This window comes from Archocentrus centrarchus, chromosome 17, assembly GCF_007364275.1.
Source record: "Archocentrus centrarchus isolate MPI-CPG fArcCen1 chromosome 17, fArcCen1, whole genome shotgun sequence".
NCBI lineage: Eukaryota > Metazoa > Chordata > Actinopteri > Cichliformes > Cichlidae > Archocentrus > Archocentrus centrarchus.
Genome location: NC_044362.1, coordinates 23,451,252 through 23,475,253, shown reverse-complemented (window position 1 = coordinate 23,475,253; position 24,002 = coordinate 23,451,252). Strand labels below are relative to the sequence as shown.

General features: G+C 39.0%; 1 protein-coding gene across 2 annotated transcripts in view; it reads left to right on the top strand.

The window, feature by feature from the left end:
* LOC115795925 (RALY RNA binding protein like) overlaps nucleotides 1–24,002 on the top strand; it is a 70,194-nt gene that overhangs the window by 4,111 nt on the left and 42,081 nt on the right. The window contains exon 1 of one of the 2 annotated variants that reach the window (XM_030752067.1): nucleotides 22,391–22,471. The exons of the other annotated variant lie outside the window; for it this stretch is intronic. Coding sequence (XP_030607927.1) covers nucleotides 22,452–22,471 — 20 coding nt within the window. The 5' untranslated portion in view covers nucleotides 22,391–22,451. Of the gene's footprint in view, nucleotides 1–22,390; nucleotides 22,472–24,002 lie in introns of those variants that run through there. 2 annotated transcript variants of the gene reach the window in all.

The window sequence follows — 24,002 nt, the reverse complement described above, 5'->3', positions numbered from 1 at the left end:
TCATCTTAAATAAACAAAATAATACTTTATCAGAATAAATTTTTTACAGTTAATCTTTAAAACTTTATATTTTAAGGATAGATATGCAGGTATAGAAACATATTTGTGCTGCTTTATATACAAAAAGTACTGGAAGACTTGATAAACAATCACAAACTCTGCTGCAAAATTTATCAGTTTGTGACCTGAACGCACCTCTGATAAATTCACTTAGATAGGAACATTTCTCTAGAAAGTAAACACAAATCCTATGAAAACCAACCACTGACTGATCGCACAACATGTATTGTCTGTATGCAAAGCTTAAAGATTATACTGCCATGCCAAGTGTTCCCAATCAGATGTACGTCATCCAAAGGGCTCTGTAGACTGTTGGTGTAAAAGCTTAGCTAATAGATCTGAAGAAAAGAGCTGTATAGGACTCTAGTTGTTATTTATTTACAGTTCAATTCGATTTTCAATTAAATTTCATTTATATAGCACCAAATCACAACAAACAGTTGGCTCAAGGCGCCTTATATTCTAAGGGAAAGACTCTACGATAATGCGATAGAGTTAATAGAGTTGTTTGAGAAATTCTAGGGTTATATCTAAAAATACTATAAGAAATTCAGTTTTTATAAACTTGTGTTCGATAGCAACCACTTCAAAGCCTTTAAAAACACACTCACTTTGAACATGACGCATTGATGAATCAAACTGTTTCACAGGCTCCATCATTTCAGTTAACGTGAAAAATGTAGTTTCTTTCAGTCACACACTCTGTCGTTCACAGATCTGAAGTGCCCAGTTGTACAATTTCACCCAGCAAGCTAAAGATCCCCAGTTCGATCCCAGAGAAGACACAGATCTCTTTGCATCCAGCATAAAAATCTGCCAAATCAAATATGTGGAGCTACCCGCTGTGGCAACCCCATGTGAATACAGGAGCTTTTATTTAGTTGTGTGAGTGAGACATTGCTTTTCTGTAGTTAGACTTCAAAGCCATAGGTAAAAAAGTCAGAAACTAGTTTTTTCTTGAGATTTGTTCAATCTAACAAAGCTGTAATATGCTGTGCCTTAGTCTAACGGCCACTTTATTAGATGCACCTGTTCAGCTGCTTGTTTGGGCAAATAATCTGAGCAGCCAATCAGACAGCAGCAACTTAGTGCTGCTATTTATTTAATGCCTGGTCTCATCAAACCAGGCATTAAATAAACTGCTGCGACATTTGGATGGTAGGGTTAGAATTGGGCGTAAACATCATGAAAGCATGGCTCCATCCTGCAGTGTGTCAGCGGTTCAGGCTGCTTGTGGTGGTGTAACAGTGTGGAGGAATTATTCTTGGTACACTTGGTACCAACAGAGCATAATTTGAACACCACAGCCTATTTGAGTATTGTCTATTCCTTTACGACCACATGTACCCATCTTCTGATGGCTGTTTCCAGCAAGATAACACACCATGTCACAAAACTCACATCATTTCAAACTGGTTTCTTGAACATAACAATAAGTTCCCTGTACTCAAATGGCCTCCACTGTCTCACCTCAATCTAATAGAGCACCTTTGGGATGTGGTAGAATGGGAGATTTCCATCATGGATGGATCTGCAGCAGCTGCATCATGTTATCATGTTAGTATGGACCAAAATCGCAGAGGAACGTTTCCAGCATCTTGTTGAATCTATGCTTCAAAAAAACACCAACTCTGTCCAACTCAGTACTAACAGTATGTACCTAATAAAGTGGCTGCTGTGTGTAGATTGAACAACAGTTTTATTTAATTAACATTTTCCTTTCTAACACAACAATAAGAATAAAACTAAGCACTATGACCTTTACAAATGTACCATTTCCCACATGATTCTTGTTTGGGATTGCATTTCTTTTTGTTAACGGTTATGAAATCCCAACATGCCAACAAATATAGAAACTAGGAAGCTAAAGGATCATGAAGAGCGAAAACTGGCTCCTGCCTGAATGTTTTTGTTCTTTTTTAATTGAATCTTTCCTGCTTGCATCACAGTGGATGTGTATTTGCATTAAAATGAGCACTATGTAGCGTTTGTGACACAGCATGCATTCGCCATGCTGTCACTCTGCCTACAAAATCTGTTGTGCACAATAAACTGAAAACATTGTCGGCACGTAATGTTTAACAGCTGAAGAGGGCTTATTTTTCATTTAAATTGCAAATTCTTCCTAAAATGAAATGATAATCAGCTCTTTGTCATGTTGTTTTTTCGCATTCAGAAAAGAGAATCTCCACGTCATCCACATCCCCCACAGACTCGTGAATATTTTTGACTAATTTGCTTCATTTCTGACAACTTTCACATTTGACCTTTCACCCTGGGTGTCGAGTCCTGCCCCAAGTCATTAATTCAATATGACTTTTAAACCCTAATCCTCACCCTTCTGGTGTCATAAAGCAGAAACATATTTTGTTATCTGCTAATTACTCACAGCTCTAGTGACCCAGTTACTTAGCCTGCTGGAGAGGAAGCTAAATTTGGCAGTCACACAAGCACAGAATTAAGGAAATGGAGAAATATGACCGTGCCAAGAGATATGGGAAAGCATGGCATATGTTCATATGCCCTCGAGCAGAGCTGTGGACTCCCTCTGCTGCAACAGCAGGTGGAGTCTTTTTTTTTTCTTTCCTGTCTTTCATTCACATACACATAGTAGTAATGTAGGAGAAATCTCTGTTTTAAGTGTTTTTCACTGCAGGAGAACAGGATAGACTCCTAATAAGATAGAAAATACAATTTTAACATTCAAGAGTGAAGTACATGATGATGTAGTAAAGCAAAAACCCTTTGTCCCTTTGGAATCAGTGAGGTAACATGAAGAGCTTTTACCATCAAAGTCACCCCATTGTCTGAAAGACACACACTGACCTCACAGATACGGTTTCTGGTATGTTATTAAATTGCACTGATTTCAGAGATAATCAGACCTTCTGTTATTGTAAGATGCAAGATAAAATGTCTTCCAGAGATATGACTTCATCCCATCTCACTGTATAGGTCACATTGTGTTTTATCTCCCCCCGCTGTCGTCGCTATAGGTTGCTCAAATCAGATTATGGTACAGCTCATTTTAGGCACGTGACCGTCTGCCCTCAGTCTTCATGCTTCAGAGAGACTCCATAAAGAGGTAAAGCTGATGGAAAATGGAGCGCATTCTCCTTTTTAGGAACTCTGCATATTCACATAGTTGTGGACTCTCACACAGTGAAGTGTAGCCTTGCGGTTCAAAAGTCAGTTCATTAAATATATGAAAAATATGTAAACGATAAAAGGCTGATGGGATGGTAATATAAAAGGATAGAGTCGCAGTAATAATTTATAAGCTAGCACTACCTACCTACCGCATGATATATGCCTGCATTTTCCATCTTTGATATTCTGGTCCAAGGCCCAGTTCTAAGCTTCTTGAAGATGATTGGCATTGCAAATGTCTTTTTCCCTTCTTCTTTTTTTTTTTTGAAGTTCATTCATTCCCTCCTTCCATCTCACCTCCTTTTATATCCCCCTCTCTCCCTCTCTATCTCTTTCGCGCTCCTTTTGTTGCCATTTCCCCTCTCCTTCTTCAATTCAAACTCAAGACAGGTATTATGCAGAAGGTAATGGGGTGTGAACTGAAGGGAAAAAATATAAGAATAGTGCCTGACAGTCATCCTTCCTTGTTAAGATCCACAGCAAAACTGAAATTCCTGCTACATAGTAAACAGGGCTCAAAACTGCAAGGCAAGTTTCTTGTTATATGTGTGCAATAATAGGCTGTTCTCTATTGCCACTGCACTGTTATCTAGTATTTACTGTACAAGTCCTGCAGGAGAGATTAGATTCCACCGGGCTCCTCTGGGCTGGGAGGAAAACAGCCCAGCAAGGACCTCTATTCATTAAGTCCTTAATTGCTAATTGGGGTCTTTGAATGATTCAGCAATAGCTGCTGCTGTTGGGGCATTAGCCGAGTAATTTATGGCTGCGAGGGAGCATGGAAATAATGAAAGAGGGTGAGAGAGTGTTATTAAAAAAGGGCACTGGTGCCCACATGGTGTTATTACACAGCCACCTTATGTTAACGCTCAGAAGCCTGTACTATGCTCTTTTTTTTCTAGCTGATTTTCACCATTTGTCTGAGTTAAATTCATTATGTTCTGCGATTAAATTTAATTTAGCATTAATGCAGTTTGACTCTGCACTCACATGCAAATTTAATTTAATATTTTCTGATTAAGCATATTATTGTGTCTTTGTGGAAACTGTGCATTTGCGGTGGTGATGCTTCTTTCTTTGGCTGTGAGTGACTTTGAAAAATTGCAGCAGTCTTGTCAGCTACAGTCATTATTCCTGCTCTAAAGTCTCCCAGTAATAAAAGCTGGTGGGTCACTGTGAGATTTTTAACAGCATTTGGATAATCTTCACACCTTATGCTGCGTATGTTCTCACATAAGAGCGCAAAGAGGAAAAATAACACATACATACATGCAGCATAGTTTATAAATATTTTTCTGGCCACACTAAGTTTTTTTGTTTAGCTGCGATTTAAAAGAATGAAGGAAACAGGCTTATTATAAATACTGGTGCTTTTCTAATGTCTGTGTCTTTGAACTTGAAAAAAAAAATTAAACAGGAGAGAAATAAATGATATTAGTAAGCTTTAGATGTGTCAAGGTTAGGCCCCTTATTTCCACTCTCTATGGTCTCAGACCCACATGTCAAGAGACCAGCTGGTGACCCCCTGACAACCTTCAGTTGCTGGGGAAAAATGTGTATTCCCCGACTGGTGCCTTAGCGCTGCAACCGACGCATTTCAAAAGGCGGAGCTTTTACTTTAAAGGTGAATGTTCTCCATTTCTGGCTTGCGTTGCACTTTTCACAGTTTCACTACTGCTTGGCGCGTAGTTTATGAGTGTTTGTAGTTGGCATCTTCCAAGCAAACTGGGGATGGCAACCTCCTGGCAACCAAAGAAACTGCACGGAGGTTTTCGGGGCAGCACTATATACGTACCTCTTTGTGACCAGTTTCACTCTAGTGACTGCCAGCAACCTCTCACCAATCAGTTAGGGTGCACACACTCTGTAAATGGGGCTTTTGCAATCTGCCATCAGCCTACAGCAATCGCTCACACCCAGTTGGGGAATACTAATTTTTCCCCAGCAAATGACAGGTCTCTGAACCTGTGTGACCGAGGCCTAACCCAACTAGTTGTGTGAGTTGGTAAGTGGTAACTTCTGTTCATGTGTGGGAACTAGGGTTTAATATTTTTCCCGAAAATGACATGAATCAAATCCCGGGAAATGACGAGCCATTTCCCGGGAATCCCGGGAAAAAGTTTCTTTATTTTTTTATTTTAATTAGGCCTTCTGTAGCCTGTGTCGGCCTTAACCTATTGTGATATTGTAGAGGTAGCTTTCCAGCTATGTCCTGTTATGCCCAGTAGGGGGTAACGTCGGCTTGATTAATGCAATAAAACCTACATCTCTGCATTCGAGTGCTCGAGCTATGCGGTGTTGTATCGTTCCTCAACACTCCCTTAACAAATATAATTCGAATATTCCTCCATTGTACATGGAATTATACCAAGATATTTTACAATTGCTGGTGCAAAACAATACGGTTCATCTCCACAGCATTGATAAAGGCTCAGCCACGCTGTCGTGGCGACATCTGTTGCGCTATATCTCCACCAGTGGAACGCTGTAATAGTCATTGAAAAGTTAACTACCGTACTACACTATAATATGGCATAACACAGGGCCTTGAGTAATGCACTAGGACTTGGTCATTGCCATTCTGGCAACAGCAAATTTATAACACCGTGTCTGAGGGTTAATGTAGGTTCGCTGTGAATCGTCTATTGAAAAACTGGCCAATCCTTATAGCCTAAAAAATATACATTTTACTCAACTCCATTTTAAAAGTGAAATATGTTAAAGCAATCTATTTCATGATAATTTCTTCACACATTAGGCCCGTATCCTAATTCATGATTGTTAGTAAGCGGCTGCAAACGAGGAAAAGAAACACTCGAAGTTACACAGATATTTCTTTATTGTTCAGGGCAGGCATATTTTATAGGCTATATAATGCAATATAACAATATATAATAATATAAAATTATATAATACAAAATACCTTAGGGTAAACACATTGCCTACGATTTCAACAAATTAAAGAGGAAAAAAGTACAACTGTGTAATACCTCTATTAAAACGCTTGAGATGAAGGCTGAAGCCAGTCTTAAACGGAGGCTGAACGTGCCTGAAATGAAGAGTAATGCTTTTCGCATTAAACGAACCCTTCTCTCAATATTTCCTTAAATTTAACATTCTGAAGTTTTCTTTTCTTTCTGAAAGTCAAATCGACGCGCGCGACTTTTTTCCCGGTTTCCCGTCTAACGTTTCCCGGGAAACGGGAAATGGTTCTGATCGCATTTCCCGGGAATCCCGGATCCCGGGATTAAACCCTAGTGGGAACATTCACTTTCAGTATGAAAGCCATAATAAGCTACACAGCTGCACAGTGCGCTTTTTAAACTGAACTCACAAATACAATCACCTTATAAGCTAGCAAGAAAATGCACTATTACACAATCACTTTATATTTTCCTCAGTTTTTCTGAGTTGAATTTATTATACTCTCTAAGGAGATACTATTCAGTGCACTCCTCATGCAATTTTAAAAAGGTTTTTTTTTTTTTTTAATTTTGAAAATTAAACTTATTTTGTCTGGAGACATTTTGTGGCTGGAATTATGCTCCATGACTGAGAGTAGCAGTCATGGACCAAGTAACTGAGTGATTTTAGCAAAAGTACTGAAGCATTTTGCTAAATCCTCACATCTTCAGAGCAGAAAAAAAAGGGAAAATACAGCAGCAAAAGGAGAAAAATCTATGACAAAGTGAATTAAAATGCATATCTGTTAAACTTTGAGCAACAGTCAAGAGATAAACATTGGGAGCAATATATTATTCGATTCTTTAGTGTTTATTTTTATTATACATTAAACACACAGGGCATGTTATGTTAATGCAAAGTTTAGAGGTGGTTGAAGAACTTTAATTTTTCAGACAGTGCTACTCTTGCTGTCCAAAATATTTTAGTTAAGCTATAGCTTCATTTTCAGCAAACAGACATTAAGGTGGAATTTATCTTCTCAAATACTCATAAAGGTGTTACGCAACCTACCAACCTGTGTTTTACGGCTGATTAACATTTGTTTGATCTATTTGAATCTGCATGATGATCCTCACAGTTTATGTTACACACGTTAAAGAGTAAAAAGAGAAAAATAATCCATAGCTGCACTGATGCCCACTTTGTAAATTTAGATCGTATGGAAATGTAATTTCAGTTCACATTTCATTCCCTCCTGATGTGTTTGGCTGTCATTTAAAGAAATGAGGTGCAAAAGTGAAAAGGTGTCTTTTTATAAACCCATATTTACTTTACTTAAGCAGCCATATTTTTCTAGAAAGGGGCTATAAGTGACAGAGAGACACAAGACACAGTTGAAAAACACCTGCCTTCCGATAAAGCACAAGTGACATGTGTCAGTGGCTCTGTTCAGACGGACTATGAAGATGTCTGCAAATTAAACTTTCCTCTGCTGACGAGAGTTGAGGTTAGTCGCTTTCGGTTGTATGCTGTCAGCTTGCTAAAGATTAAATCCTGCAGTGCAACATTCAAACAGTGGGGAGTGAATGTGGCCTGAATGCATCTTTCACATCCCATATGTATTTGTCATATCGGATGAGGAGTTTTCATCTTTCTTCCTCAGACAGGAGCGTGAGTCAGTGAGGAGAGATCAGGGAGAGAGGAAGTGCTAAAATGATTACTTTCACCAGTTCCTCGCTTTATCTCTGGAGAATTCAGGCTCTGAAGCCCCTGACAGTCGGTGTGAAAGGACCAAAGAGGATCCATGAAATACTTACACTTGGAACCTCTGCAACATGGGAGGATGTTGTAGAAGCCCATAAAAAAAAAAAAAAAAAAATCACTGTCAGGCACTCACTTCTGTGTTATAAGAAAGACTTTTACGAGACAAAACAAAGTCTGTGCATGGAAAAATATGCCAGTGATGAGTTTGGATGTATTCACAGTTCCATTGATGCATAAAGATGTAATTCTGCATTAATTTCAGGAGCATTAAGCATGCCAAGATGAATCCAGCTCCATCTCTCTCCTCCTGTCTTGCCTATCAGGCTGCTTTGAATTCAATGTGAGCGTGTTTCCTGGCCTGGGACATTTCCACCAAGCATTTGCCAGCAGTTATGCCACATGCTTCTTCTTAAAAGGCTTTGAGGATCTTAGAGACTCATGAATATTGTAAATGGCCTTTGAAGTCTCTTTCTTTCCAGTTTGAATAGACCAGAGGAATAATGTAACTCCTTTTTCCTGTGATCACTTTCATTAAAAACATGTAATTGAGGATAATTGAGTGATGCTCTGAGGTGATGAATGTGGAGACAGCAGGACTGAAAGCATATGAATGTCTCTGCTTAGATTGCCCGTGGTTGTATTTTTGTAGCAGATGCAGCCTGCGGTTATTTAAAGCATCACTTGAGCGGTTGCTCAGTGACCATCTAATGCTGTCAGTTGCTGATAGAAGTTTGACAAGTTTACAGACTTTGTAGGAAACTTCAAACCATTAGCTGAGCTAATGTCTTGTGTCTACAAGCAACTTTGCACCAGACTTTAAATTCAGAAACAGACATACAAACACTTAAGAAGCAATTTGCTCTTTTGTACTGTTTCTGGTCCATATAGATGTTTTTGCTCGATGCAGTCCCCTCAGGCTTTGAAGAACCTGCTGATGCTTGGCAGGCATTGTCATTGTGCTCATTATCTTAGTTCAATGTGTTAGATGCTAGCATTGGAGCAGCTGTGGCTCAGGCTGTAGAGTGAATGTCTTCTAATCACAGAGATGGCAGTTTGAGAATACACTGAACCCAAAGTTGCTCTCGATGGGAGGTGAGCCTTTTGCATTTTCAGCGTATGATAAAAAGTGTATGAGAGAGAAAAGCTTAGCCACTTACTATACAATTATCTAACAGATGGCGCAGCATGGTGGTGCAGTGGTTAGCATTGTTATCTAACTGCCAGGGGGTTCCTGGTTTGAACCTGCTTACCTACCTGGCACTAAGTTTATTTTTTCCACCACATAAAACACATGTGGCTCGTGCTTCATGGGGTGAGGATGATAATAAGAAAGGTGGTGGATCAGCCCAAAAACTCTGGAGGCAGTTGCGACCACAGTCACAAAGGACACTACGCCATTGGATTGAAATCTTGCAGCACCCACAAGGTTCCCTATTTGGAAAAGGTACCTGTACAGGCCCATTTTAAGCTTGCCAGTGAACATGATTCAGAGAATGCTTGGGAGAAAGCTTTGTGGTCAGATGAAACCAAAATTGGCAAGATGAAGCTTTGAGTTGTCAAGTGGCAGCCAAGAAACCTAAAGGATTTAGAGAGTTTCTGTAAAGAGGAATGGGCCAAAATCCCTCCTAAGATTTGTGCAAACCTGGTGATCAACTACAAGAAGTGTCTTACAGCTGTGCTGTGTAACAAGGGTTTCTCTACCAAGTACTGAGTCATGTTTTGCTTGGAGATCAAATGCTTATTTCACTCAATGGCATGGAAACCAATTTATAACTTTTATGTAAGATGTTTTCTGGATTTTTTTTTGGTTGATATTCTGTCTCTCTTCATTAAAATGAAAGTACCATAAACATTAGAGATTGTTCATTTCTTTCTAAGTGAGCAAACCTACCATTTCAGCTGAGGATCAAATAATTATTTCCCCCACTGTGTGTGTGTGAAGTTTGCACAGGTTCTTTCTGGGTACTCCAGTTTGCTCACACAGTCCAAAGACATGAATGTTAGGTTAATTGGTGATTATACATGGGTATAGGTGTACCCTGGGTACCCCACCTTTTACCAGTGAAAGCTAGGATAGATTCCAGCTTCCCTGTGATTCATAATTGGATAAGTGGCTAAGAAAATGGATAAATGGATATCATAAGGTGTGGTTTGTTTAGGTTCTTATGTATCTTTTAATAACTAACAGCCTTATTCTAGCAATAATTAATATATATAGGCCTATTCTGAAAACCTTTTATTTAGCTTCAACTGCTCACACTAACACGTTTCAAATTTATTTTCTACGAAATCAAATTGCAAGGAAATAATAAAGTAAAACTAATGTCTAAAAAAGACTTAAACTCTTAAACAATGCAACAATGCATGCTTTAAAGTTTGCTAATATAATTTCAAGGTTTTTTTATTGGTATATTTTCTGGACCAAATTGAAACGTATTTCTACCTCTAAAGCTAAAAATTAAGTTATTCTGTAAAAAGAACAAGCTATGGTGCAGATGTAAGGCAGACCCTTTTCTCTCATATTAATACATTTGATTAATCTTGTGACCACTGAAAACCAATTATCAATTATAAGAGTCTCTTGAATGAATGTGTATAATAGTTCAGTTTTTGCTTTTTGCTGTTTTGCTTTACATTGCCTAGTTGTAGGTTTTGTTGTTTGTTTGTTTTAACAGTGGATTTCAGTGATTTAAACTGTTGTAGAAATGTGTCAACAACTGCAGCTTTGTGCCAGCAAACACAGGGAAGAATACTGCAAACAAACAAGTAAACTTGATTGTGTAAATGCCACAGATCTGCTTTGCAAATGCTTTTGAAGAAGAAATTGCCTCTGGCAGATTTGTTAAGCCTCAAGGATACAAAAACTGTGCTAAAGTGAATGTCTTCTGTTTGTTTAGAAGAAAATGCCATAGGGCATCTTTATGTGTAACAGATGATTTAGACTTCTGCAGTGAATCTTTGTAGAGCCTACGACATAACCTAGTGACCGACGTTATTGCCAGCATCCACACTTTGGCGTGGCACATTATGTGTTAATTACCTTGTGGTCTTGGCCTGGTGTTTTACATGCGGTGCCAGGCACAATAGAAACAAATAAAATGCTCCTGGGTTGTTTTTTTTTTTTTTTGTCCCTCAGGTTTTTCCACTTCTCGGTGCATTCCCTCGTGTCTATTCTCATAGTTTTGGCAATCCCTCTCCAGAAATTTGCTGACATCTGTGAATCCTTATATTGAGGCTATGATTATTTTTCTCTTACTGATAAATTAAAAAAAAAAAAAACCTGTGATAAATAGTATCTGGAAAGCCACAGAGCGAATTGACAGTACTGAACAGGCCTGTCACAATAGTCACAGGCTGCATTGACACAATGCATAGTTACATTTCCAGGGAGTTGCACGTCAGATTACGGTTTAGGTTGTAGCATCTGTTGCAGCATAGGTTATGCTGTAGGGTTTCAAAGGGGTTTGCAGTCCAGAAATCAAATGTAAGAAACAACAGACTCTTTTTTTTTTTTTTTTGCATGTCCCACTCCGCTGTATACAACAAAACATGAATATAAAGTCTTTCTAGCACTGTGCATTTAAAACTCTCAACTAGTAATCAATAAGCAAAGTCTACATCTTTCACTCAGTGCTCAGCATTGGTATGAATTACATTTTCTCCCATTAAATCTGTTTAAAATGTTCTCCTGCTTAATCAACTATCTGCTTTCTAATGGCCTCACCTCTGTACATTTGCCTGAAAGAGCCCATTCATTGCACTCCACATCCATCATTCACTCTGCAGGTTGGGTTAGGTGGCGGGGGTTGCGAGGCTATTCAAAGCCAGAGACGGAGTGAATGCAATTTGAGGTTTGATTGGATTGACTGGTAGCTTCCTGCTCTGCGCTGTTGATAATTAAGTCAATTAACTCTAGAAAACTCACAACACTACCATAATGTGGGACTCACAGCAGTCTTAATTCATCTACCCTTCTCTGTTGTGCAAAAGGAGATTTTTTAAAGAGCAGCAGAGGAGATTTAGAGTGGATTATGTGTGGGTGGAGGCAAAGGATGGAGGTAAAGAAGTTTGGGAGGATGGTGCGGGGGGTACTGTGACGTGAAGGGAGCCTGAGAGAGGATTGAAGGATTGACTGTGGTGAGAGTAGCTGTGTTTGTGTATGTGTGTGAGGATGTTTAAGGTAACTGTCATTCTGCATGCTCACACCTCCATCCCTAGCAGGAACAATATTTTTTAGAAAATACCTGTGGATATCATTACACCTCTTTCTGTACATGTGTAATTTCACTTCAGGCTGCTGTGCATTGCAGATGTAGTCATAAATGTAGTCATTTTCACCAAGCATAATCAAATAATTAAATATATTCACATGTGACAGAGCAGCTAAGGACCTCAAACCAGCTGCACCTAATTTATTAAAGCCAATATTTGAGATTTTAATAAATATGTATTTTGGCTTTCTCGCATTTAGTGTTGAGTTAGAAGATTTTGTGTGTTTGTGTGGTAGAGGAAAAAGCTGGTCCAGCAGGTGATTAGCTTAGCTTAGCAGAAAGACAGCTAACCTGACTCTGTACAGGAAATAAAATCAGTCAACAAGCATAAGCTTTAATTAACAAATTATATATTTGTTGTTTAATCTGCACAAACAATAATGTGTAAAAATGCTAGGCCTCTCTAAACAGTCTGTCTGTTGTGACAATGATACTTTTTTCAACTTAAAGTATTAAAAAAAAGTCCATTTATGAACCCATAATGCAAGGAAAACCCAGAACACCCTCATAATTAAGAAGCTTAAACCACAGTGATTGGAAATTAATCAATTATGATGATACATTGGCAGATATATCTAAATGTAGTCAAATAATTGTTACTATTAATAATTATTTCCTCTTCTCTCTGTGAGGAGCTGTGACAGTGCTAACCACTGGGACTCGCTGCTGTCCTTACAGCTTCATGAGAGCTTATCCTGCATGACAATGTGTCTACAGTTTGTGGAATCTGGGTTAAGAAAGCCTCATTACACACTCGCACTCACAAACAAAGATCATCACCAACTGGGAATTCCAAGAAGCAGCAACCTGAAAGTTTCTTCCTTTATCTTCAAGTGGATGTGCCAGATTCCCTTGCTGCACGTCTTTATGCTCGTCCTGCAGGACTGTGGCATGATGGGAGCAAACAGTGCAGGCTCCACGGAGCTGTAATAAGCTCATGATGGGCTGCTGATGTTTACAGAAAGATTGCCCTAAGACTCATTTGAGATGATCTGTTGGCTTTATGCTCCAAGGCAGATTTAATTGAGGAGTCCAGTTAAATGATTTCTCTTTTTTCTGTTGACCTGGTTTCTGTTTGAAAGCAATTCCTCTCCTATGGTGGTTAAAATATTCATATCCTTAAACATAGGCACGCCACACTCAAATAAATCTTGCATTCAAAGACACAAGATAAGATATTTTTGTTGTCATTGCATAGTACAATGAAATTTTGTTGCAGCCATCTTCCAACAAAAGAGCAGAAATAATAAATAATCAGAGATAGAAAATAAGAAATATAAATAAAATAAATAAGGATCCGATATTTACAGTGAGCAGAGGGAGTATAAACAGCAAATAAATGATTGATTTACAACTGTATGCAATGTGCTAAAATGGCTCAGTGGATGTGCAAGGAGATTGTCTATTGGGTTTGATATGGTCAGAGTTCAACAGTGTAACTGCTCTGCCCTGCCCAGAAGGCAGGGGGGTGAGGAGGTAGTGTCTGGGATGTGTGCTGTCCCTGGTTATGGCTGTACTTAGAGTACTTAAACTAAGCATGAGTATTTGTTATGTAGTTAATTTTAATGCAGTTAAATCAATTTGTGTTTTACATTTTACTGTGGTAGCAATCCTAGAGGGATGGATCCTTTATACACATTAAGTTTCTACATATACAGTCATAAAAAAGAATGTAAATCCTCTTTCATTTCCAAGGTTTTGCATATCAGGACATAATAAAAAAATCATCTGGTATTTAAAATGATTTAAATACAACAACATATCACACTGCGCCATTTATTTAACAAAAATTAAGCCATTATGCTGAATCAGTATGTGTGTGAAAACCAAGGAACACCCCATCATTCATTAGATTGTAGAATGATAAATTGTCATGTCCTGGGCCGGTGGCCCAGTGTTATGTTTTCTTGGTGTTTGTTATTTTCTCGGTTTCTATGTTGTCATCTTGTTCCACATGTTTTCCTGGTGTCTAGTCTGCGTCTGCGTCTTTGTCTCCCCCTTTCTGGCTTCCTGTTTTACTTTGATGGTCGTCTGTTCCTTGTCTTCAGTTTTGCTTTCCCCCCGTTAGGGTAATCATAATCACCTGTGTGCCCACCTGTTTCCTCTTCCCTCATCAGCCCCTCTGTGTATTTAAGTCTTGTGTTTCCCATGCTCCTTGTCGCGTCGTTGACGTTTTTGTGCCCGTATGTTCCTGTGCTCCCTGTGGCTTCCCTTCGTCTCCTCTTCGTCTCCTCTTATCTGTCATCCAAGGTTTTTTGTATTTGTTTTTTCCCGTTGAAATAAATCCCTTTTAAGTTACGCTGACTTCTGGAGTCCTTCGTGTCAGCCATTCCTCGCCTGTTTCCTCCCCGGCCATGACATAAATAGCTTGTAGTAAATGTTTTTTTCTGTATGCCTTTATCAGTCTCTCAATTGGCTGTGGAAGATTTTGCCCCATTCTTCTTTACAACGTTGCTTCAGTTCATTGAGGTTTGCTGGCATTAGATTACACACAGTTCAGGTCCAACCACAGCATGTCAACCGGGTTGAGGTCTGGACTTTGACTGGGCCATTGCAACATCTCGATTCTTTTCTTTTTCTGCTGTTCTGTTGTAGATTTACTGCTGTGCTCAGGATCATTGTCCTGCTGCATGATTCAATTTGGGCCCAACTTTAGCTGTCAGACAGATGGCCTCACATTTGACTCTGAAGTACTTTGGTATACAGAGGAGTTCATGATCGACTCAATGACCACAAGGTGCCCAGGTACTGTGGATGCAAAACAAACCCAATTTATCACCCCTCCAACAGTGTTAGATTCAACTCATTGTCACTGTACGCACAAGGCACACAATGAAATGACTGTTCCAGATTACTCATCCAGAAACGAGAATCTGCGGTCATGCAGCCAGAGACCGGCACTAACGTTAGGCAATGTGGTTTAAGTGTCTTGCCCAAGGACACAACGCAGTGCAGGGACAGGGGCTCGAACCTGCAACCTTCCGGCTGCAAGACGAGTGCCACTGCGCCACTCCCACAGAGAGATTGACAGTTGGTTTAGAAGTGTTTGTGCTGGTATACTGTGTTTGGTTTTCACCAAATCTGGAGGTGAAATGGCCAAATATCTCTACTTTGGTCTCATCTTTCCAAAGATCACTTTTATAGAAGCCTTGAGGTTTGTTCAGATGCAACTTTGCAAATTAATGGGGCCATTATGCTCGCCATACTTGCCCTGGTGAATGATGCCATATGACAAAAGTGATGTCACATTCACTGTCACACTTGTCACACATTCACGGTCATGTACCTCTCAATTTTCGCAACCTTGGACATTGCGCTGCTGCTGGAGCCAGATTCAAGAGAAAAATTTAACAATATGTCAAAAGAGAAGCTCAGAGATCCACAGAGTACACAGAGGGAGATGTTTGAAAGTTTTTCTGGAAAAAACTTCTCCCCCTATATCGGCACTGATGTGGAGGTTTTGCCTAAGTGGCAACACCGGGTGGCCGGCTTCCTCTGCGGGGACCGGGGTGCGGGTGCGGGGTCTGGGGCCCTGGTGCCCGGGGTTGCCCGTTTCCCGGTTGGGCCCCTCCCTGCGCTGGAGGGGTCTGTGCCCCCTTGGGCGCACCGCCGTGTGGGGTGGGTTGGCCCGCGTCGGGGTGTCTGGCTGGCATTCCGGGATTCTGGGTGCCCCCCCATGGGGGGGGGTGGGGCGCGCAAGTGGGGTAGCAGCCGTTATCCATATGGGGCCGGTCGGTTCTGACTCAGGACCACTGTATGTGTGTGTGTGTGTGTGTGTGTGTGTGCGCGCGCGTGCGAGCGTGTGTGTGTATTTGTTGTCTTTTGTATGCGTGTGGGGGTGTGTGTTGTGTCGTGTTCGCAGTGGGGGCAGTGGGTGCCGGTCTGGAGCACGGTGGTGTCCTGGGGGTGCAGTCACTTCAGGCCCTGGACCTGCCTTCCCTGGGCTGTGGGGGGGTGTAGGGAACTGGGGTGCCTAGTGAGCCAGTAGCTAGCTGGCTCTCTGGACTCTAGCCCTTTGACTATGGGGGCTCCGTCTGTGGTCACCCTCCTTCCTCCTCTGGGGTGTGCACGCGGTTGCCATTGTGTGGCCTCAGGTCTTCTGAGCTCCTGGGCTGTGGATGGCCTGGGTCCCCTGGGTCCTTTCCCTATTCGCCTCTGGATCGCGGGGGCATGGTTGCAGTTTCTTGCCCTCATTATTGAGTACACTGCATGACAGAGGCGCATACACACACATTACTACGAACAATAAAATTGTGTGTGCGTGTGTGTATGGATGTGTGAGTGTGTGTGAGTATATCTACTTTTCTTTGTTTTTTTTTTCTTTCCTCTTTTCTTACTTTTGTCCCCCCCCCCCCTTCTTCTCCCCCCCACCACTTGTTCTTGCCCCTTCCTTGTTGCCTGTCAGACTTGGCATAAATAACTAAATAAAAAGATAAATAAATAAAAATACAAACATTAACAAGAATAGCCTATAGAAAACATATAGAGCTGTTCTTGTAAAAGCAAATATGTTTGGTACATCATTACGTTCGGATCATCATTCCGATTGTGAAAAATGCCAGACATGACAGGCTTAAAAAAAAAAAAGTAAGTGGCAACACCTATTGTTCAGCAGAATACTTGAGTGGGTATCCACACTCTAAGCACTGGTATAAATGGTACAGAGCTGTGGCAACGTCACCGTCAGCATGCAACCGATGCAGCAGACAGAATGGGGCCCTAAGCTGTGCTTCCATGTTGTTTTTAGAGAGAAGAGGCTTTCTCCTGGCAACTCTGAAAACAAGCCATCCTTGTTCAGGCTTTTTATAGTGTCACAAACTTTAACATTTAACATGGTAACTGAGATATAACTCCTGAGTTTCTTGCAGTTTCTCTGAGCATTGCATGGCCTTACCTCATGGTGAATTTGCTGGGTCGTTCACTCCTGGAAGATTGATTATTTGGCGGGCACTTGAATATCCGCAGTATGAGGCCAAAACGTGAACAGCTGGAACACCTGCTCTGTAATTCCAACATTGACTTTTTAGGACTTTCGGAGACGTGGCTGTCCCACTCTTCCCCAGAGGCTGTAGTAAATATGCCCGGTTATAATGTATTTAGGAAGGACAGAGAAAGTTGGAAAAGGTGGGGGAGTATTAATATATGTTAGAAATACTCTTAAGTGTACAATGATTGAATGGCCAAGAGAAATAGTTTTGGAATGTGTTGGTGTAGAGATATCACTTTCTGAAACAATGTCTTTTATAATAGTATGTATGTATAGAAAGCCCACAGCAAAAAATGATTTCTATGATCAACTTAGGATTCTTCTTGATCATTGTGATAAATTTAAAGAAATTATTTTACTGGGTGATTTTAATATTAATTGGAATGTAAAGAAAGAACGAACAAATCTTAAACGAATTACTGATTATTTTAATTTAACACAAATAATAGAAAACCCAACTAGATTAACAAATCATTCTGAAACTCTCATAGATCTTTTATTTACAAATCATGCTGAGAGGATTCTTAAAACATATAATCTCATTACAGGTCTTTCTGATCATAATATTGTACTTTTCTCCCGCAAATTAAGTAAAAAACGATTCAATACCGCTAATTTTAATAATCATCATAAATTTATTCCAAAACATTCACATTCAAATCTTGAAGATATTATAAACGAAGTAAATTGGCCCGAATTGTTTTTGGAAGATAATATTGAACTCAACTCTCAAATATTTAATTCAAAAATCACAGAACTTATGGAACCTTTTCTTAAAAGAGGAAAAGAAAATATAAGGAAAAAACAACTGCCATGGCTAAATAACTACTGTAAAAAACTTATGAAAGAAAGAGACATTTTGCTTAAAACCTCTTTGAAAACTGGGTTGACTGTTGATAGGCAAAGATTTACTTCCATGAGGAATAAAACTACTAATGCACTACGTAAAGCCAAAGCAAATTTCTTTCTGGATGTAATCAAAGGTGCTAATGGAAATGTCAAAATCATATGGCAAAACATAAATAAACTGATAGGTAAGGAACATAAAATGATCAATGATAGATTGGAAATAAAAGTTAATAACAAGTTGTTGATTAATCCAAAAGAATTAGCAACTGAGTTCAATAACTTTTTCATTAAGTCTATTGATGAAATAAGACATATGTTTAGTCAGTCAGAGATAGTTTGCAATTCTAATGACTCTGGACAGCCTCTTTTTAGATTAGATCAAATTACAGATATGGACGTCGCTAGTATAATTCAATCAATGAGGGCTTCAAAAACTAAAGACGCATACGGGCTTGACACACACTTTTTAAAAACACACCAAGATGCACTGGTTTGTCCAATAACACATCTGATAAATTTATCCATCAGAATGGCAACAGTCCCAGCAAGTTGGAAGGGTGCCATAGTCTCACCAATTTTTAAATCAGGAGACAAATAAAATATTTCTAACTATCGTCCCATTAGCATCCTCCCTGTTGTTTCTAAGGTTGCAGAAAAATGGATTGCCAAGCTGCTGAACAAACATCTCAGCCACCATTCTCTTCTGCACCCCATGCAGTTCGGGTTTCGCCAGTATCATTCCACAGAGACGGCAAATTGTGTCCTTATAGAAACAGTGAAATCCCTGCTCGATAAAACCACCTGTGTTGGTGCAGTCTTTCTAGATTTAAAGAAGGCATTTGATACAGTGGACCATCAGGTCCTTCTGTCCAAACTGACTTATTTTAACTTTGCCGAAGATGCATTAGCTTGGTTTCAATCTTATTTATCCAACAGGAGACAGTCTGTGTCTGTCAGGGGCACAATGTCGTCATACCTTGACTGTCCAGCAGGGGTTCCCCAGGGCTCTATTTTGGGACCAGTTCTGTTTTCTTTGTATATAAATGATTTGCCAAATGTGTGTCAAAGTGTCCACTTCCAAATGTACGCTGATGATGCTGTTATTTTTACACCTGCCAAAAGTCCACAGGAAGCATCTTCAATCCTCACATTAGCCTTGGAGAATATACAACACTGGCTCCTTCAGTCCTCCTTACTGCTGAATAAGAAAAAAACAGTTACAATGATGTTTACAAAAAAACCTATAAAACTGGAGCGGTCTAGTGTGTTCCTGGGGGGCGAAGAGCTTGATCTTGTGCAGGATTTCAGGTACCTTGGGGTCACACTGGATCCCACACTGTCTTTTAAAAAACATATAAAACTTACAGCAAGCATAATTAAATTAAATTTAAATAACTTCAAACAAATTAGACCATCAATGACAATTATTTCAGCTAAGGTTTTTCTACATTCAATGATATTATCACATATAGATTATTGCATTACATCTTGGTCACTCACTGGAGATACGTTCTTAAAACCAATAGAAATATTATTTAAAAGGCTATAAAAATCCTTGATCAAAAGCCCTTATCATATCATCAGTGTAATATTTTGGAAAAATACAATATGCTCAATTTTGAAAATTTTATTAAATTTAAAAATAGCTGCTTGATCTATAAAGTTCTTCATGGACTAGCTCCAGTTCCACTTTCAACATACATTAAATCAAGAACTGACCGAGGTTTTGGCACCAGAGCCTCTTCCAGAGGAGACCTTGAGATCCCCCGTAGAAAAACAACCTTTGGACAAACGGTTCTGTCAGTCAGAGGGGGTCATTTCTGGAATACTGTACCGACTAACATCAGAGAATGCTCCACTTACAGTACTTTTAAAAAGCACCTTAAGCAGTTCATTAAAAGTTCCCAGACATGTTCGCACTTTCACGAATTTTTTTTTTTTTTTTTTTCTCCTTTTTTCTTTTTCCATTTGTATATTGTTTTAATGTTTGTCAATGTGTTGTCTTTTACTACTATTGTATATTCATGACGTTTTCTGTTGTTTGTCCTTCTGCCTAGGGACTACAGATGCAAATTAGCAAATATGCTATAATCTGGCTCATTTACAATCTGTACTAAGTATTGATTGTTTTATTAATGTGCATTGTCCCAAATAAATTAAATTAAATTAAATTAAATTAACACACACCTGAACCACCAGACTTCTGTTTTTATAGAGGTGGCCATATTTGGTAATATTCAATTAACCAGTTAATCAAGTGCACCTCGTAAGAAGCAGTAATTGTGTACTTAATTTTTCACACACATCACACATAGTGTTTGGTAAATAAATAATGCCATTGTGTAATATGTCACATTGTTCATCTGAGGCTGCAAATTGCCTGCCACAAAACACTTTGTAAATCTCTTTTTAAAGTCTACACTCTGAAAGGGGTACTACAAAAAAATGTCCACACCTTTGTAATAAAAAAATAAATAAATAATGGACATCACCAGTAAATCACTAAAGTAATTCTAAGGGCAAAAAATAACTTATGCAGACAGGTAAGCGAGTAAAGACGATCATTAGCATTACAGCGGATTCTTTTGTTACACATTAGGTGACTATTCAAACAGCTCCCCCACAGAAAGACAACAACAATTTCTAAACCCCAGCCTGAATATCACTCTGTATGATATTTTAACATTATATGTTCCTCTTTGGGGGAATCAATGAGAGAAACTATTTCCAGAACCATCCATCTATTCTCTTCTGCTTATCCTGTTCAGCCTATCCCAGCTGTCATGGGGCAAGAGGCTGGGTACACCCTGTACAGGTTGCCAGCCTGTTGCAGGGCCAACACTTCACACCAAGTTAGAATCACCACTTAACCTAACCCCCACTTACTGCATGTCTTTGGACTGTGGGAGGAAACCGGAGTACCCAGAGAAAAACCCATGCAAACTCCACACAAAAAGACCCCGCCCAAGGTGAAATCAAACCTAGTACCTTCTTGCTGTGAAGCAGCAGTGCTAACCACCACACCACTGTGCTGCCTGCTACTTTCAGAACACTGTCATAAAAATAAGAGATTTTTGCTTTTCTTGTTTTAGTTCATGTTCAGCTGTGGAGCATCCTTTGAATTACAGCAAAACGTTTATAACCTGTTAATGTTCTGGTGTGAAATAAGAGCCTTCCTGCTGCAGACAAGAAGCAGTCTTCATCTCTGCCTGTCTGTAAAACTTTCTCAGTCAATGCCATTGTTGTGTTTTGTCCTTTAATATAATTAATCACAAAATATTTGTCTTATTTTTAGATTGCTGTTAAAATCCCATTTTTACAAGTATGGCAATAATACATCTGCAAACTTTGTGACTTCATGTTGAAATTATAATAAAGTCTGACTTCTTGACTTTTTTTTTTTTTACTTCATGGAATGATATAACAAGTTAGACTATGCCTGTTTTATTTAGGTCTATTCAGTCAAAGAAAATAAGTTTCCAGGTTTATGCTGTCTTGTTATGCAGAGCTGTATTCATGAAAACTCCAACATCAGAATATCACTCGTTATCTTGGGGCAATTGTGAAAGCTTGTCCTCTCCTCTGGAGAAACTGTCAGTTTCAACGGCAAAAAAACAGACAAACAAAAACAACAATAACGAATATGAAAACCTAAAATTTACAGAATTCACATTGTATTCTTGATGCCATTTTACTGGTAGTCTTCTAATGTCCCATTTTCTGGAAGGCACCGTGAGATTGTGTTGTTTGAGTGCTGCACCCAGTACTGTCCAAGACATCAGCCCTGTCCTGAAAAATAATCAATCCACATAGTTGATCAGAGTTACACACCCCACCCACATCCATCAAGTTAACACTGGTCTAATACGCTTTATTTTACATGGTTCACTCATTATATAGGACTGTGCTACAAGTAATTTCTTTATATTTTACAAGAAATCATTTATTGAAACATGTGCAAACATACATGGAAATACAGTTTATAAGGTAAAAACAGAGTTTGAACATCAGTATTTGGTTTGAGCACCTTTATTCTTCAGCACAGTCTGAACTCTCTTAGGCATCTTTCTTGTCATTTCTTTAAGCAGTCTTCAGGAACAGTTCTCCAGGCTTCTTGAAGGATATTCAAAGCTCTTCTTTGGATGTTGGCTGCTTTTTGTTCTGTTCTCTGTCAAGATGATCCCACACTGCTTCAATAATGTTGAGGTCCGGGCTGTCTGGAGGCCAACCCACGACTAATAGTGTTTCACTGTGTGCTTTTACTGTTTTGGCAGTGTTTGTGTCATGCTGAAAAATGAAGCTGATGCCAATCAAACTCTTTCTAGAAAGAAAGAGCACGCTGGATCCAAATCTGACAGTACTTTTGCCAAGATCCACAACACCACTGCCTGGAGCTGCAATGACAGAGCTTCCACTATGTTTTACAGATGGTTGCACACAGTTAAACCTCAAGCAACCAGTGTCCGATGAACAACTTTGAAAGACTGTGAGTATTTAAAAAAAAAACAAAAAAAAAACGCCTGACTTTTCCTGTGCTGGAAGCGCCAATTCTAAGTGGCCATGTCGGTATTTACCTCATTTTAAGACCTCCTAAGGTCCTTTTTTTTTATCATCTTCTGATATGTAAAACCTTGGAACTGAATGGGAGCTTACTTTCTTCGCTTGACTGCATATGTAAAAACATAATGTGTCAACAATACCTGTACAAATATATAATAGTACAGTTCCCCCCCCTGAAATGCTGTGATATAGATGTGCATAGTTGTAATGTGAAATATTCAGCTTGAGTACAAAGGGCACCACTGGCACTGCACATGAAGAAAAAAAAGAAACAAAAAAGAAAAAAACACACAAAAATAACAGGTAAAGCAGTGAGTGTGGATTCTTGTGACTTCAGCATGATGTGCTATTTTCAAATGTGGGAACACAGTTCACATGTGTAGTGAGATCTATCAGATTCACACGTCTGAATCACAGTCGCCTCCATGTCAGAGCCTCTCCCCTCCTGCAGATAGCAGTCTGTCTCAGCCTCCATGCTCACTGGAAGTAGACACAAGTATTAGTGAACAGTTGCATAAGAATAAAAACTGTATAAACAGCATAATGATTCATGCACTGCAACCAATGTGATTCACTGAATAGTTGAGAGAAATATTGGAGACATTTTTAAATAACAGTTTAGGCAAAAATGCCCATATTGAATCTGTTCAAGCATTTTAAATATGACAAGTATTAGTTCTCTCAGGCTCTATGAAAATAAACTCATTTCTGCGCCCACAATCAAGCAATTAGTCGAAGATATAAAAGCAGAAAGGAAACAAACACAAAGCTACTGGCAGTTATTTTGTTCACCCACTTGATTATGGATTTTCTTGTTTTTTGTTTGTTTTATGTCAGCAGACTGAATATTGTTGGGTTTTGGACTGTTGGTCAACAAAAGAAAGACAGCAGGAAACCAGAATGGCTCTTTATCACTATTTTCTTTTTAATGTTTTAAATGATTAATTGAGAAAAAGATAGTCAAAAGATTAATTTAAAAATATAGCTGTAATCAAGGTTTGGTTTTATAAAGTCATGTTTAGTGGGGCTTGAAGTTTGATTTAAACTGTCCTTGATATTTATTGTTATTAATATCTATCAATGTCTTCTTTGTCAGTGCTTTGGTTCATTTCAAGTCAAAGTCAAGTCAAAGTTTATTTATAGCACATTAAAAACAACCTCCATTGACCAAAATGCTGTAGAGTTCATCACAAACATACAATAGTCATTAAATCAATAATGAATACAATAAAAAAAAAAAATCAAAACAGTGTTAAATAATAAATCCAAGGTAGAATCACAAATATATAAAAAGCTGTGTTACCATAGTAAAGCCAGAATACTACTTAATAGCCATTGGTCTGTAGACCTCAGGTCTCTAGTAGAAATATAAGGTTTCAAAAGATCTGTTAAGTAGCCAGGCGCCAAACCATTAAGACTCTTAAAAACCAGTAATAAGATTTTAAATCGGATCCTAA